This window comes from Furipterus horrens, unplaced genomic scaffold, assembly GCF_987537825.1.
Source record: "Furipterus horrens unplaced genomic scaffold, mFurHor1.1.pri manual_scaffold_3, whole genome shotgun sequence".
Taxonomy (NCBI): domain Eukaryota; kingdom Metazoa; phylum Chordata; class Mammalia; order Chiroptera; family Furipteridae; genus Furipterus; species Furipterus horrens.
Genome location: NW_028327173.1, coordinates 45,410,462 through 45,426,537, shown reverse-complemented (window position 1 = coordinate 45,426,537; position 16,076 = coordinate 45,410,462). Strand labels below are relative to the sequence as shown.

The 16,076-nt window shown below is 35.4% G+C and overlaps 1 protein-coding gene across 1 annotated transcript in view; it reads right to left on the bottom strand.

The window, feature by feature from the left end:
* Positions 1–16,076, bottom strand: part of ALG6 (ALG6 alpha-1,3-glucosyltransferase) — a 40,765-nt gene that overhangs the window by 13,088 nt on the left and 11,601 nt on the right. Inside the window, exons 3-10 of the mRNA XM_090269559.1 lie at positions 12,956–13,045; positions 11,466–11,554; positions 8,637–8,719; positions 7,924–7,988; positions 4,855–5,040; positions 4,141–4,276; positions 2,103–2,188; positions 404–488 (exon numbers count right to left, since the gene is read on the bottom strand). Of these exons, the coding sequence (XP_090125685.1) occupies positions 404–488; positions 2,103–2,188; positions 4,141–4,276; positions 4,855–5,040; positions 7,924–7,988; positions 8,637–8,719; positions 11,466–11,554; positions 12,956–13,045 (820 nt within the window). The remainder of the gene's footprint in view (positions 1–403; positions 489–2,102; positions 2,189–4,140; positions 4,277–4,854; positions 5,041–7,923; positions 7,989–8,636; positions 8,720–11,465; positions 11,555–12,955; positions 13,046–16,076) is intronic.

Here is a 16,076-nt window from a genome sequence, read left to right as displayed (position 1 = left end):
AAACTTGGCTCCAATCACGCTTGCTCTAAAAGGCTGTCTGACATCTGCACCTCAAGTATTTATATCTCCTTTTCCTGCACATCCATAGCACCTAATCTGTACCAAATAGAACTTAATACCATCTACTTTGGCACAGAATTATTTGAGCATATGTCTATTACACTGTTGTCTTCTTTGTATTCCCTCATTGACTAATACAAGAGAACTTAAAAAACTGTTAAATGAAACTGAGAGATTCTAATTGCTCAACCTAGTGCCCAACCCAGCACCTATGTCAGACACTCATAAATGCTCATCAGATAAACGAATGTCCCAATCCAATAAAACTGTTCAGAGCAAAAAAATAATTTTCTCTATTTTTAAAAGAACAGTTGCAGCAAGAATTAAGTAATGAGAAACTTACCAGAGTAAATCTGAATCCTCTGGGGGAGGGCTGGACTGTTAATTTTATACATGCAGGAAGCAGGCTCAAAAATGTAAAACAAAAGCTAAAAAATAAATTGAAAAATATTTTCTTTGCAGAGGTATATAGCTAAAACAAAGACTTTTTAAATGTAAGGATCACATTACTTATCAACTTAAATTGCTTTCAAATCAAAGTTTATTTTTATTTTTTAAATTTAAGACTAAATAACAAATAAAACCCACACATTGAAATATGTACACTCTTTAATATATACAAGATTATATAATAAGGAACAAAATATTACAGTTTTAAATGTTGCTTATGTTATTTTACTAGTTAGTATCATTTACAGAAAAGATACAAAGATAACTAGCTAAACGTCAATTATCGAACACTCAAAATAAGAAAACATAACCAGGTATAAAGAGACAATGCTACATCTGTAGCAGAAACATTCATTGAATGTACTCATAAGAGAATCTCTCTGGCACTAGCCAATGTGGCTCAGGGGTTGGAGCGTCATCTCGTAAAGTGAAAGGTCGCAGGTTGGATTCCTGGTCAAAGCACATGCCTGGGTTGCAGGTTTGGTCCCCAGTCGGGGCACTTCCAAGAAGCAACCAATCGATGTTTCTCACATCAATATTTCTCTCCTCCTCTCTCCCCCTCCCTTCCCCTCTCTCTAAAATTAATAAGCATGTCTTTGGGTGAGGAAATAAACAAACAAACAAATAAATAAATAAAATCTCTCTCAGGCCCTCATTTCACCAATAGCTGATTATCTGATTTTCGAGCCCATGGAAAATAAAAAATAGACAAATTAGAAAGGGAGCGGGAAGCTGCTAGAGCTCCCCCTCAGTGTGGCTGGTGGCAGGGGGAGCAAGAACTCAGGGAGCAGAGCCAGCTGGAGCCATGAAGTACCATGGCAATCAGCACCTGAAAGCCCTGGAAACAAGGAATATAATGCAACACAGGAAGGGATCTTCCCACTTGTGGTGGCTTCGTTGTGTGTCACTTGGCTAAACTGACTACAGTCCTTGTTACACGGGCTACAGAGGGAGGCAGCACCCATTCTGTAGCTCACACACACCTTCACCCAGTTATTCAAACACTAACCTTGGTGCTGCTTGGAAGAGATTTTGCAGATCTAATAAAAGTCCCTAATCGGTTGATTTTTAGTTAATCTATAGGAGGATAGTTGGAAATCCTTTAAAAGGGTTCAGTCCTTCCTTAAGCTCAGAGAGTCTTAACAGCAGCTGGTTCTGAATCACTCCTCCTTCCCCTGAAATATTCCTTCCTGATGCCTTGCGGACTTGCAGCTTGCTTAGCAAGCCCCCCAACCTGTATAAGCTGTTTCCTCATAGCAAATTCATACATGCGGGGACACACACACCGATCTCCCACTCATTCTTCTTCTCTAGTTGAACCCTGACTTACACACCACTGAAAATCACGACTCTTCAGCATAATGTCCAATCATGTTGAGCATTCGCAATTCGCTCTGTTTAAGGAGGAGGCAAGTAGATACAATCCAGGAAGATTTTCACATAAAATATTTCAAATAAAAGTGTTGCTGTATAGAGGGACGGGTTTACGTTATATGGAAAATTCCCTAACAATGCCAGGTAGGTGAGATATTACCATAACAGTTTTAGAGAAAAGCATATAAAATACTATATACCAACTTCATGTCTCTTACCTGATTATTATCTGGATGTGATGTGGCAAAATATCCTTGATCTTCAGAAAGACATTTAAGCTGCACCAGATATTGGCTACTTTATCCTTAAAAAAGATTTCTTGGTTTTACATTCTCATATAATTGAAAGAAATATTAAACTCCGCAAAGTACAGTCCATAAACTCTAAATAAACTTAGAGACATGAAGCTTTTGTTCAGTTTTATAACTAAGTTGATTAAACTCTCCAAGTTTTGCATACATACATACACAGACTAGCATTTTTTTTCCTTTTCTTTTTAAATTTTTTTTGCAATGGTAGTTGATCTCAATCACTATCCAACCATAATCTAGACGTTCCTAAGAAATACTTAATATTTTTCAAAGAACAGCACACTATCTCTAAATAATCATTATTAATCTTTAGAATATTTTCTAGAAATCAATTGTTTTCCTAATTTTAGAGCACATATTATGTGACTTGTTTTATCACACATCTGAAATTATCCAACTAACCTTCCTTGCTGCTAGCAATGACAAGAGTTAATTGCTAATACATCAAGAAGTTTAAAGACATTAGCAGTTGTGCTAGGATCACTTTCAAAATTAAATTTGTCACTACAGCTCTCTGTTCATGAAACCCATCCTCTACACAGCTGCTTGACTCACAGCCATGCAGGCATCACATCAAGAAGGCAGCCATCACGGGACAGCTGTACCATCCTACTTCCCTCACTCAGATCAAAGAAAATGCTCTTCAGATTTTGAGAGCAACAAGTGACTGGAGGCGACCTGCAACACCATCAAACATATATGATACTCATTTTTATAATTATCATGATAAACACCATTCTTGAAATGAACGGCAAGGCAAAACACCAGGCAGCTCACATGGAGAATTGAAGTTTTCTTTATATAAGTGTTAAGATTAGAAAAATATTTGAAAGTAAGCGCAATTTTCAAAGTTAGATCACAGCTTTGCCACACACTAGCTATATGACCTCAGTTTTCTGAACTGTAAAGTGGGTATAGAAGCTACCTCAGAAGTATTGTACAGATCAAACAAAATCACATGTGAGATATCTGGCATCCGAGTGGTGATAATAATAGTGATTATTTATGATCATCAACATCAGCAGCGGCAGCATCTCCATTGACATACAAGTCACACATTCCTTTTCCTTCACAAAACCAAACTCTTAGTCTCTTTCAAAATGCTGGTTCCATCCCCTTACAGATCCAATTTATATATTCAAAAAATAGATATGTATGTCTTTAAAATTCTTTTTAAAAGAAAAGCTTATTCAAAAGCAAATTATAAATATGTTGTCTCTGTCTAACTTTATTAAAAGATCTTTTGTTTCAGAAAAATGGTTTGTTTAATTTAATCACTAAATCTAAAACATCAAATTATCCATGTAATAAAAATTTAACAAGAGTGATTAAGCTATCATTAAATGAAATGAAAAATTCTCATTAAAAATTACTATGAATGAAGGTTCTATTTATATATCTCATAATGAATTATGAGATCTTTCTGAAGCAAACATGATTATTAGTTTAATAAATAATTTCCTAAGATTAAAAAGAGAATATAAACAATTTTTAAATATATTTATTGGTTTTAGAGAGAGAGGAAGGGAAAGAGAGAGAGAGAAACATCGATTAGTTTTTTTCACTTATCTATGCATTCATTGGTTGCTTCATGTATGTGCCCTGACTGGGGATTGAACCTACAACCTTAGCATATTGGGATGGCGCTCTAATCAACTGAGTTACCAAGTCAGGGCTGTAGTTGCAACTTCTCATGCTGTCTTTCATTATGAACCCCATTTCATTAGAAAAGAATGTATAATTGAATTATGGATCTCATGATGGCATAAATACTACCTATGCTTGTAATATGCTAGAACATGTCAGCTGAGCTAGAGGTTATATACTGGATTAAATAGTTGGCAAGGAATGATTACAAGAAGAGAGCAGCTGTGTGTCTTTTATAGGAAATCCCAGAGGTCACAGAAAAAGTAGCAGAAAGGAGTGTGAGAATTTTTAAACATGCCTCAAATAATCCACGATCAACTGGGAAGAGCCTTCTTAGAACCTGCAGGGTTTGTTCCTTTTCTGTAAAGAACGGCAGCCAGCAGAGAATGAAGGAAGCCACAACAGTACAAGCCAGCTTAATTAACAACACAAACCTAGAACAAAAACAAAGACAGCCAATAAGACAGGGAGAGGTTAATGCTTCTGAGAAATCAATCTGAATCTCACTAAATATAATAAATGCAAATGGAGAATAATGATAAATCTATGCCACCAATACAGGTTTAAGATAGGAGTCTACTCAAATCAGAGTGAAGAAATTCAAAACCATTAAGATGTGCACTTCTCCAATGGAAAACCTATCACCATCCTAATTAACATTTAACTGAGATGCCATTCCTATGCAGCCATGAAGAAATATGTCAAATCAGGATGTATTTCTAATTAGTATATAATGTAATGCTCTTAAATGGATGAAATCCTACAGCAATGCTCTAACAAACCAACCCACATTACCGTCAGTAAATGTACATTGATCAAAATATTTTTCTAGTTAGGAAGATTTAAAATAGCATAGAAAATGACTTACTCTCTCTTCCCACTCACCCCTTAGCCAACACATTAATAAGACATTACCAAAAGGGAAAACGAAAGACCCCCTTCCTCCAGGTAAGTCTGCCAAATAAATTCTCTGAAGTAATTTTTAAAATTCTGGTATTTAAAAGCTACTCACCCTTTTCCTTTGAGACCTTTTTTAAAACACTTGCCAAGTAAAAAGCAAAAAAATGGCAAGGAGTGGTAAAGTTCCATCTGTTTATAATTTAGAGCTAAGCAAAATGCCAGTGATCCGAGCAGGTCCCAGTTCCAAGAGACTCCAAGAACACCCCACAAAGCAAAGCCAAGACTCACAGAATTATATCTGTTCCTGTGTCAAGGAAATTATCTCCATAATTAAAAGAAGCAGATCTTGCATTTCATAGACTGTATTTTTCACACAATTTGAAAACAATATTTAATGAAAGCTATTTCTAAATAGAAATTGAAAGTATTTAAGTGATAAACATTTGGAATGATAAAGAATGGCCTCAAATATATTAAATCTGCTGTTAAACAGAGGAACTGACTTGTGTAGATTTAAAAGAACTCTAAATAGTTAACATGTAGCTTTGTTCCTGCTAGACTATTTCACCTAGAGAATAAACCTAGAGAATAAAATGATGCTTCAAAAGCATCAAACCTACCAAAACCTAGAGAATAAAATGATGCTTCAAAAGTTAAAAAAAAAACAATTTACTGATATCACTATAATTCTTCAATAATTAATATAAATTAATATCTGTGCTTGATTATAAACGAATAGCATTGTGATATTAAAACAACATCACCGTTGTAATGGTAAGCTAAGCCCTCAGGTTTACCTCCTTTCCTTCCCTAGACCCCCTTAAAATGATAGGAAATTTTTTAAAGTATAAATTCACAGCCATAAAGAGAACGGGGAGATGGGTTACAACAGATCTAGATTTCAACACATTTCCAGAAGACAGAAAGTGGTAACAGATAAAACAGGATGGAAGAAGCCACAGCACAGAAGCAGCTTAGGCAAGCAAGGAGCCAATCTACCCTGCGAGCCCTAGAGAACTCTGGAGACACCAAGTATGTTAGAGGGCTTGAGCAATATTTTGAAAAGAAATCAAGAGGATTAACTGAAAATCCCTAGATGAAGATATCAAATCCCACCTCACTCCTGTGCAAAGATTATCTAGCAGCCAAATCATTTACCCTCCCACCCCCACCCCAGCCAACAAAAGGACTATTTCCCCAAAAGAAATGGAATAAACCACCTGGGACAGCTAGTGGGGAAGTTAACCCTATAGTGCAAATCTCCCCACGCTCTGAAATTTAAGGATCCCAAAGCGTACTGGCCAGCTCCCTGCCCACTTCACCTACAATGGATCGAATAAATAAAGATCTCACATGCAGCTTTTTCTTCTGACTCTTAAATAAGAATATACTCTAGGATCAAATAGACATTGAAGACAACAACCTAAGACCAAAATGAAAAGGGAAAAATATTGACCCTAGAAGAATGGAAATAATTCAGAAAACACTAAGAGGGAAAAAAAAAGAGTAAATTGAAATTTAAGATACACTTAACAAAACAAATGATATTCAATAGAAGTGTTAGAAATACAGAAAAGATAAATCTTCCGAACCATAAAAAGACAGATGCTGAAGATGGAGATGAAAGACTAAACAACACCTGTCCAATGAGCTCAAGAAAGAATGAAGTGAGAAAATTATCAAAGAAATAATATAATATAAGAGAATATCCCAGAACTAAAGAACATTCGTCTACAAAATGAATGACCCACAGAGTGTCCAAAACAACTGTCAAAAACACCTAATGCCTAAATAAATCACTGTAAAACTTCAGAGTCCAAAAAATAAAAAATAGTACTGACAACAGCAACAGTAACAACAGATAAAAATAGCAATACTTACACAGTACTTAGTATTTCCCAGATATTGTTTTAAATGCTTTACAAATATTAATTCAATTCATTCTCAAAATGTGTACAAAGTAAGGGTTATTATTATGCTCATTTTACAAATGAGGAAAGTACACAGTAGTTTAAAAATGTGTCGCCATAAACCGACATATCCCAAAAGCTTCAAGAGCTTGATCCAAGTCACCGACGAGATTTACCAGAAGGTTAAAATGAAAATGAATGACAATTGGTGAAGATGAACACCTAAAACTTTTATACCATTGTTAATGGAAGTGTTAATTAGCATAGCACGCTTCAAAATCATTTGGGAATATCTAAAATTAAACATGTGCACACCCTGTAACTCAGCAATTCCACTCATAAAAATATATATTCATATGTGTAGAGACATGAACAAGAATATTCATAGCAGCATATTCATCACAGCCAAAACCTGGAGGCAATCCAAATGTCGATCAGTAGTAGAATTCTATGTTTTCTTGCAATGGAATATTATAAAGCAATGTAAGTGAACAAATTACAGCTACATACAACTACATGAATAACTCTCACAAACAAAATGTTGGACCCAAAACACCAAACATGAAGGAACATCTAGGGTGTTGTCTCTTGTATATAAAGTTCAAAAAGCGGGGCAGACTAAACTAGAATAGTAGTACTTTGCTACCTTTGGGAAGGGAGGAGGGAGAAGAACTTGGGAGGCAAACAAGTGTGGTTTGGGGTACCGGCAGCATGCTATTTCTCGATATAGGTTATAGTTTGCCAATTCACTAAACTGCGCACTTACATTTAGTGCACTTTTCTGTATCAGTGTTATATTTCTAAGTAAATATAGCTTTAAAAATCAAAATTACACATAAAATCCACATAGTAAATTTTAATTTTTCAGTTCAGTTTCCTGAAGTTTCCAGTAGCACTGTTAGAGAAACATTTTGTTTTAAAACTCAAAAAACTACAAGACTGTTTTTCCTTTGTTAGTGTCAGATAACATTTACAAACGAGAGAAGGTATGTTACACCTTTTTCAAATCAGGAGAGTATAACTATACTTGGCCTTCTTTTTTCCAGCTCTCCAGAAGAGCTAACCACTTACCAAGCCAAATAGGTGTGAAAAAGCAGTCCTACTTTTAACATTTAAGTAAAAGCTCCATGAGGAGATTCTTATATACCACTGTGAAAATAGTTTACAGAAGCAAGTACCCAACAAATAAGATATTACATAATTACACCAATTGAGCCTAGATTTCATAATATGTATGCATTTGACTTCATTTCTAAGTTAGTAAAGGATACTGAAAATGTCCATAGTCAATAAGAATAAGGCCTGGATACAGCAATATGCATAATGCATTAGCAACCTGTAAAGAAAAACACTGTGAATTAGCAGAGTAATCTTGTTAACTTAAATCAAACAGGGTAAAAGTGTAGTTTGATTTAACACAGTAGCAAATGTTCCCTTTCTCACCATCTGGTTACCAAAAAATTTTCATTTTTATAAAACAACTCTAAACACTAGTTTTTGTGGAGGTGATACATGGATAGGATACTTCAGTAAAAGGAAAAAATTACTAAAAGGTATTTGTCAGAGAAAGCACTTTTAGATATACAGATCAGAGATGTTAATCTAATTATTAACCTATATTAAATCACCAAAAAGAGTACTTGTTAACTGTGTCTACAAGACAATATAGCAGCTTTGCAAAATGCCTTTCAGTTCAGTCATTCTCACAAGCCAACTCAAAGCTCAGATTTACCCATTAAGCAATAAACTCAACATCCTGTGTAATCCAGCAGTATATTACTTTGAGCATTCGGTGCATCTTATTGCTATAGTTGGGCATTAAAAAATTAAGGTAAATTGATGTTTTCTAAATGAAAATTAACTGGTAGAGACATAAAATTCCCTATTAGTGTTTCCAAAAGCATGGCTCCCTTCAGTTCCATACTCAATAGTTAAGTTAATAAAGTATTTCAGAGACGAAATGTAAGGTTGTTTTAAAACTCACCTTTTTCTTAGCTGACATTTCTTTTAAACAACAACAGTATAAAACCACTGCAGGTATGTAAATCAGCAAATCAGCAATTAACACTACAAGAAACAAGCAAGTGATTTTAATTGTGAGACATTAAGGATCCATATACAATAATGTATTAATTGTATCCCTCCCTCCAACACTGAATGGGAATTCTATTAACACAAGGTTCCCACCCACTCTGGACAAGTTCTCCCTTCACCTCTGCTAAATTTCAATTGATATGGTTTCACACAGTCTCTTTTCTTAATTTTTTCTAACAAATTCACACATTAAAGCAATTAGATGTATCCAAAATTAATTCTCTCTTTGCTCTGACTTGGATTTAATAATTAAGAATACTCAAAGCAAGAGAAGATAATCTTTTTAAAAAATATCTATATAGTCGAAATTTTCTGGTGTGAAGAATACCTCAAATGTGGGGACAGATACATATAAGAATCTTTTAAAAATATTATTTAGCCCTGGCTGGTGTGGCTCAGTGGATTGAGCTCTGGCCTATGAACCAAAGATCACAGGTTTGATTCCCAGTCAGGGCACATGCCTGGGTTGCAGACCAGGTTCCAAGTTTCTTTCTCCCTCCTTTCCCCTCTCTCTAAAAATAAATAAATAAAATCTTTAAAAAATATATTATTTAAAAATACATAAACTTGTACTAGTTAATACATACAAAGAACTTGGGAGAGCCAGAAAACTTAAGGAATGTTTTTACAAAAAAGCAACTCATAATTCCAAATGTCCAATCCTTTTAGACCACAGAAAAACAAATAATGTGCATTAATTTCTTCAACAATACAATGCAGCTATCCAAAGAGTCCATTTTTTTCTTGTACTACACAAAATAGTGTTCAAAATAAGGTAATGATAGAAATCTGTCAGTGTTAGATGCATGTGATCTATTTTCTGCTCCAGATGCCACATTTAAGATGACAAACCAAAGTGACAAACATATTCCCAAAGAGCACAACCAGAGGCCTCAGAAACAGAATCACATTCAATAAACTCATCATCTAAGGAATAACTAAACTATCTGACAATGTCTAATCTGGAGTAGAGGTGACTTCAAATGTCTTCAGGTATTAAGGATACAGTATAAAGGATTAGACTTGTTCTATGCAGCCCAAGGAAACAGAACCTAAAATAACTAGTGGAAGTTCAATATAAGAAGGAAATTTTTAATGATTGGGGCTCTCTAAAACTAAAATAGTCTCTAAAGACTGTAAATTCCCACCCTGGCTGTATAGCTCAGTTGGTTAGTGTCGACCCAATACACCAAAGCTACGGGTTCCATCTCCAGTCAGGGCACATGTTAAGAAACAACCAATGAATGCATAAATTAAGTGGAACAATAAATCAATGTTTCTCCCCCCACCAATCAATAAATATTTTTAAAAAGAAAGAAAGAAAATTGTGAGCTCCCTGCAGATATGAGGGGGAACCAAAAACAAACAAACAAACAAACAAAAATGGAATTACGTTCTGGAGGGCGGGCGCCTTGTAGTACAGGTTCCCCCTGCTAGGTGAGTATTCTAGGAACCCATCTCTATCAGTGTACCAGCTGGTGTGGTTGTGAGAGGCTGCATTGGGCTTCAGTGAATTTTTTTAAGACATTTTCAACACATAAGTCCATTTCATGATGGGTAATTTACAAGTGTACCTGCCCACAATGCACTGAGTGTTCAGCAGTTTTTGACCAAAAACAGCATGACCCCTATTTCCTACCCTCCCTGTTCACTGACTCTCACCCAAAGTAACCTTTTTTTGTTTCCCCAGATTAAAAGGTCCTCAAAGAGAAACATATTGCCAATGTGGAAGAGGTGAAACAAAAAATGATAAAAGCACTAAAAGGCATCAAACTCAATGAGTTCAAAACTGTTTTGAGCAGTGGAAAAAAGTCTTGATCGGTGTTCTGCATCAAACAGAGAGTACTTTGAAGGTGACTGAAGTTTAAGGATATAAGAAAAATAGAGAATTTTTAATAACTATATTCCTTTTTTGGGGGGGTCCCCCTCATATAGGTGTTGGTGCAAGGGCTACATAACCATGTGGTGAGGATGCAGCTCAGACAGGAGTAGAGGACTGTGGGGAAAAGGGAACGGTGTGGGAGAGGGAAGGCCAGGCAAGACAGATTATCACTTGGGCCTGAGATTCCATAACTGGATGAATAATAAAAAGAAAAAACTCTACTAAATTTAGACTGATTAAGGAAAAGTTCCAGGCTAGCACTAAAGTCTAAGTCATGTAAAGCTTTTAAAGCAATCTAAGCTTACTACCTTCAAGTCTTGGAATAGAACACAATAAATTCTCAATAAACATTTGTTAAGTGGATTATTTAATTTAGTGACAAGGCAAAGCAACAGAATAAATGACATACAACTTAAAGTTTACTGTAAGAAAAAGGCTAACGGGATTTGGAATTAGGGTATTAAGCAATAACCTAAACCACTAAAACTTCAGTTTATAGCTATCCAACCTCAAGTGAGCTATTCATCTCACCTGTGCCTCAGTTTCTTCACCTTAAAATAAAGGTAATAGCAGTATTTACTTCATTTGGGTGTTCAAATTATTAAGACAATAAATGTAAACCACCCAGAATTATTCCTTTCTACTTTTTCCTCTTTCAGTTTACAAGTCACATTGGTCATGCATGCTACATATATATATACACACACACACATATATATGTATATATATATATTTGTATAGTCTTAAAATAAGCGGGAACAAAAATTAAAACCTTTTACTAGTTCAAAAACTTTTTTTAAATCAAAAATTTCACTTAATACCTATTTGTTCTTTTACCTGTTGCACGCATGAAGAGTTTGTGCGCCTGACTCTCATATCCACGTGAGGTATGGAGAGCAATCCAGTCTGGATTTATAATCTTTGCCCTGCAAATCAAAGCATATATACATGTACTCACTTTATTCCCCGTCACTTTCAGCATAAGGACATCTGAGGACATATAAGTCTACTTTGAGAAGCGGCCACCGCTCTTATAAACCAATAGAGTCAAGGTCTAAGCTTTAATCTTTTTATTTAATCATGTGAAACTGACTTAAGCTATACAACAGTCTGCCTTGCTCACTTTCAATGAAACCTTGAAATAACACGTTACTAAGAACCGTACCTTCACAATTCTTTCCGTGTAAAAACAATCCGATGTGTCACATTTCATTTATTAGGCACATATTTTATAAAGAACAATATGCTGGTATTGACCAGAGGATCATGTTTTATGATTTATAATCTTTTCAGTTATCATAACAAAAAGCAATAAAAAGCTATCAATCATTAGTCATTGCATAAAACTAAACTGTTAAAGATAAAATAAGTTTTCAATCACATTATGTTACCCTGAACACTGCAAAATATAACTGATTATCATGTAGTCTGAGAACTTGTTTTTAATCCAGGAAGCTATTTTTTATGAAATACAAAATAGTAAAACAAATAGGATGAGTTTGGAAGATACTGTGAAGAAGTTCCTCAAATTTCTGCTTACACACTTCAAGTCTGAAATGGAATAGCACTACAGAGAACTGTTTCTCCACCAAACAGAAGTTCCTAATCATCTATAAACCACTCCATTTCTGTAAAAGAAGGAATTCTAATCCCAATCTTAAATCACAAGTGAAACGCTAGAGTAATTCTAGTTTCTAACTTGACAGGGTAATCAGAATACCATTTGGATCCATATTTTTCATTTACTTGGGGCCATTCCAGAAAAAAAGCTTTCCCATGCACAACTAACCATATTAGATATATTTCTCAGTCATCCATGCATAATTGGTAACAACTCTGCTAGATTTTTGCTTTTCTTTTTATTGTTATTATGATTTTAATCTTCACCCAGGGATATGTTTATTGATTTTAGAGAGAGAGAGGGAGAGAGAAACATGGATGTGACAGAAACATGGATCACTTGCCTTCCTCACGTACTCCAACCAGGGATCAAACCCACAACCCAGGTAGTGCCCTGACCAAGAATCAAACACACAACCTTTTTTGGTGTACAGGACGATACTCCAACCAACTGTGCCACCCTGTCAGGGCTACATTTTCCCCTTTCTTTCTAGCTTTTCCTCCAAAGGAATTATGCAAATATTCAAACTCGGATAGTTAACTTTTTAACAAGCCAACTGTAAAGGTATATTGCTTTCTTTGCAAACCATAATAAAATTTTAGCTACAAACAATCTCTCCTATATTCAATAAAGCCAGGTCACGCTGTTCTTTACTATATCTGTTAAGAACATAAATATTTAGTTACATTAAGGAAGAAAAACTTACACATATGCACACAAAAGACTGTGATAAGCTGTAAGAGGTGGATAATCCAGTCCCCAGTATAGTAAATTGTTATCACTGCTGTTAAAATACCTGGAAAAAAGAAAAGAAAAAGCATCATTCTATTAATCAATATTCAGGACAAGACTTATATTTAACATCTCATCTCATTTAACTTAATTAAAATGAAAAGATATGTTAGATGAGTTTTAAAAATTCATCTAAATGTTCTTATCTTTTCCCTTTCTAAAAATTGTTGTGAATTCACAATTAAGTTATTATTGAGTAAGTAACTAAATAATTTGTCTAAACCAAGACATTCTTGAGTAAAAGAGGAAGCTATCAATAATTAAGCCATAAAAATAGATGTAAACCAGCATTGTCCTAGACAAACCAGAACTTATCACTCAGCTATTACTAAACTTAATCAATGACTAACTTATATAAAAGAAAATATGCAACAACAAAAAACAAATTATTTCTTAAAATCTAAAAAATTAAAGAAACAATATCAAAGCACAATCTTAAAAAGAAAAAAGTGAATATCAAAGAACACAAAGATTTTGTTTATGGGAAGAGAAATACTTCATGAAACAGGTGGAAGACTTTGAAAACAAGTCAACCGACATGTAATGAGAGCCTATGTTTTGCAAGATTCTGTGAATTAAGGAAGAAAACTACGTCTAGTGTTCATAAACTAATAGGCTCCTCCCGATGGCCAGAATGGAAAGAAACTATACAATTACTATGATTCAAAAAATAAAAGTAAAGTTTATACAAAACAAATTTCCAAATTATATCCATGAAAACTAGTCAGCTGCTTCTATCCAATTTCTTTTCTCAGTCGTAAGAATTTACAGTAATGGAGACCAAACTATGTAACTCACAAATAATCATTGTTCATAATAAGCCTGTTTAAATGGGTAACAATTTCTCAGCATCTTATGTTGGAATTTAAAAAAAAAAAAAACTTTTTAAATTAGCACTCATTATGATCCCAAGTCTGTTAATGTCCATTTTCTTAATGTCAGTCACACAGAGGTTTAAATGGAAGGAACTGGGATTAATAAAACGATCAAAGTGTGCTGGACAGCCAAGAGATCTGGGCATAGGGTACTAAGTATGGTACTATCTGGTGATGAGTGCAGCAGTCACATCCATGTAAGTAATCCAGGATCCTATAGCTGGCTGGGACCTGAAGCCAAGAGGCAGTGCATCCAAGAATCTCCATGTTCGCTGGAGCCCCTTGAGGCAGCTTGAATCTGAGAAACTGGGCCAGCCATAGTGGAGGCCAAGGGCCCACTTCTCTAAACAGGGTTGCTTGAAGATAGGCACCAATTATGTTATTTCCAAATCCATGTTACTGCAGGGCACATTAGCATCAACTTTTATTATATAAACCTCATAGAGAGAGGTGTCAAAGGATGTAAAGCTGTTAAACCACTCCCTGACACAAAGTGCAAAATAGCCGTTCTAACTTGACTGTTAGTCTCAAAACTATTGCATGTATATAGCAATAGAAAATCATCAAAAGACTCAAGAATCACATTTTGACAACCGCAATTTGATTTAGTTTTCAGCTTCTATTAAGGCAAAAGCTAGTTTTCATTTATTTTAACCTTGAGATTCAATGGAGAGAAGTAAAAGGTGCAGAGGGTAAGCAGTAAGCATGCAAAGATATATACTAATAGTATATGCTAGCAGAGATATACTAACTGAACGGACTTGGAAGAAAGGACAACTGTGTTCCCTATTCTTATGGACATGCATAAGTAAGAAAAGAGAAATTAATGAAAAGATACTTAAGTGTTCAGTAAACTTCAAAACCTATTTTACTGCTCAGTTTTGATCTTTCTCTTTTTCTTAAATAAGTCCCTTCAGCATTTCATATAATAAAGGTTTGGTGATGATGAACTCCTTTAGCTTTACCTTGTCTGGAAAGCACTTTATCTGCCCTTCCATTCTAAATGATAGCTTTGCTGGATAGATCAATCTAGGTTGTGGATCCTTGCTTTTCATCACTTTGAATACTTCTTGCCAGTCCCTTATTGCCTGCAAAGTTCCTTTTGAAAAATCAGCTGATAGTCTTATGGGAACTCCTTTGTAGGTAACTCTGCTTTTCTCTTGCTGCTTTTAAGATTCTCTCTTTACTTTTAACCTTTGGCATTTTAATTATGATGCATCTTGGTGTGGTCCTCTTTGGGTCTAGTTTGTTTGGGACTCTCTGTGCTTCCTGGACATGTATGTCTACTTCCTTCGCCAAATTATGGAAGTTTTCTTTAATTTTTCACATCATTTTTCAATTTCTTGTTCTTCCTTGTCTCCTTCTGGTGTGCCTGATTCAGATGTTGGCACTTTTGGAGATGTCCCAGAGCTTTATACTCTCCTTGTTTTTTTGAATTCTTGTTTCTTCATTCTGTTCTGGTTGAATGTTTTTCTTATGTCCAAATCATTGATTTGAATCCCAGCTACCTTCCCTTCAGTGTTGGTTCCCTGTGGATTTTCCTTTAGTTCACTTAGTGTAGCTTTCATTTCTTCCCTAATGTTTTTGCTTTACCCAGTGAGTTTTCTGAACATCCTGACTACCAGTGTTTTCAACTCTGCATCTGTTAGGTTGGCTATATCCATTTCATTTAGTTATTTTTCTGGGGCTTTGTTCTATTCTTTCATTTGGGCTGTATTTCTCTGTCTCCTCACTTTGGCAGCCTCCCTGTGTTTGTTTCTGTGTACTAGAGAGAGCAGCTCTGACCCCCTGTCTCAGCTCATCTGTTATGTTGTATGGGGTGCAGCCTTAAGTATTTGCCAGGTTGGGGCAACCCACTTCACCATTTTTTGGCTCTGTGGAGGTGTGGGGTCGGAGAGGGACAATGCTGCTGCTTGGCTTCTGGAGGCTTGCCTGGCACTCACTCGGTTTCCAGTCACTTCACTCACTTCACCCACTTCCCCTGTGTCTGGCACCAGTCTAGCTGTTGCCCTGGTGGTAGTTCCCAGAGTTGATGGGTTTGCATATGTTCTAAGCCCATGTAGACCCTTTAAACAGACTCTCCTGAGAAACTCGCAGGTTATTATGCCACCCCAACCCCCACTTGTTTTTACAGTCAGAGGTTGTGAGGCTTTATCTTAC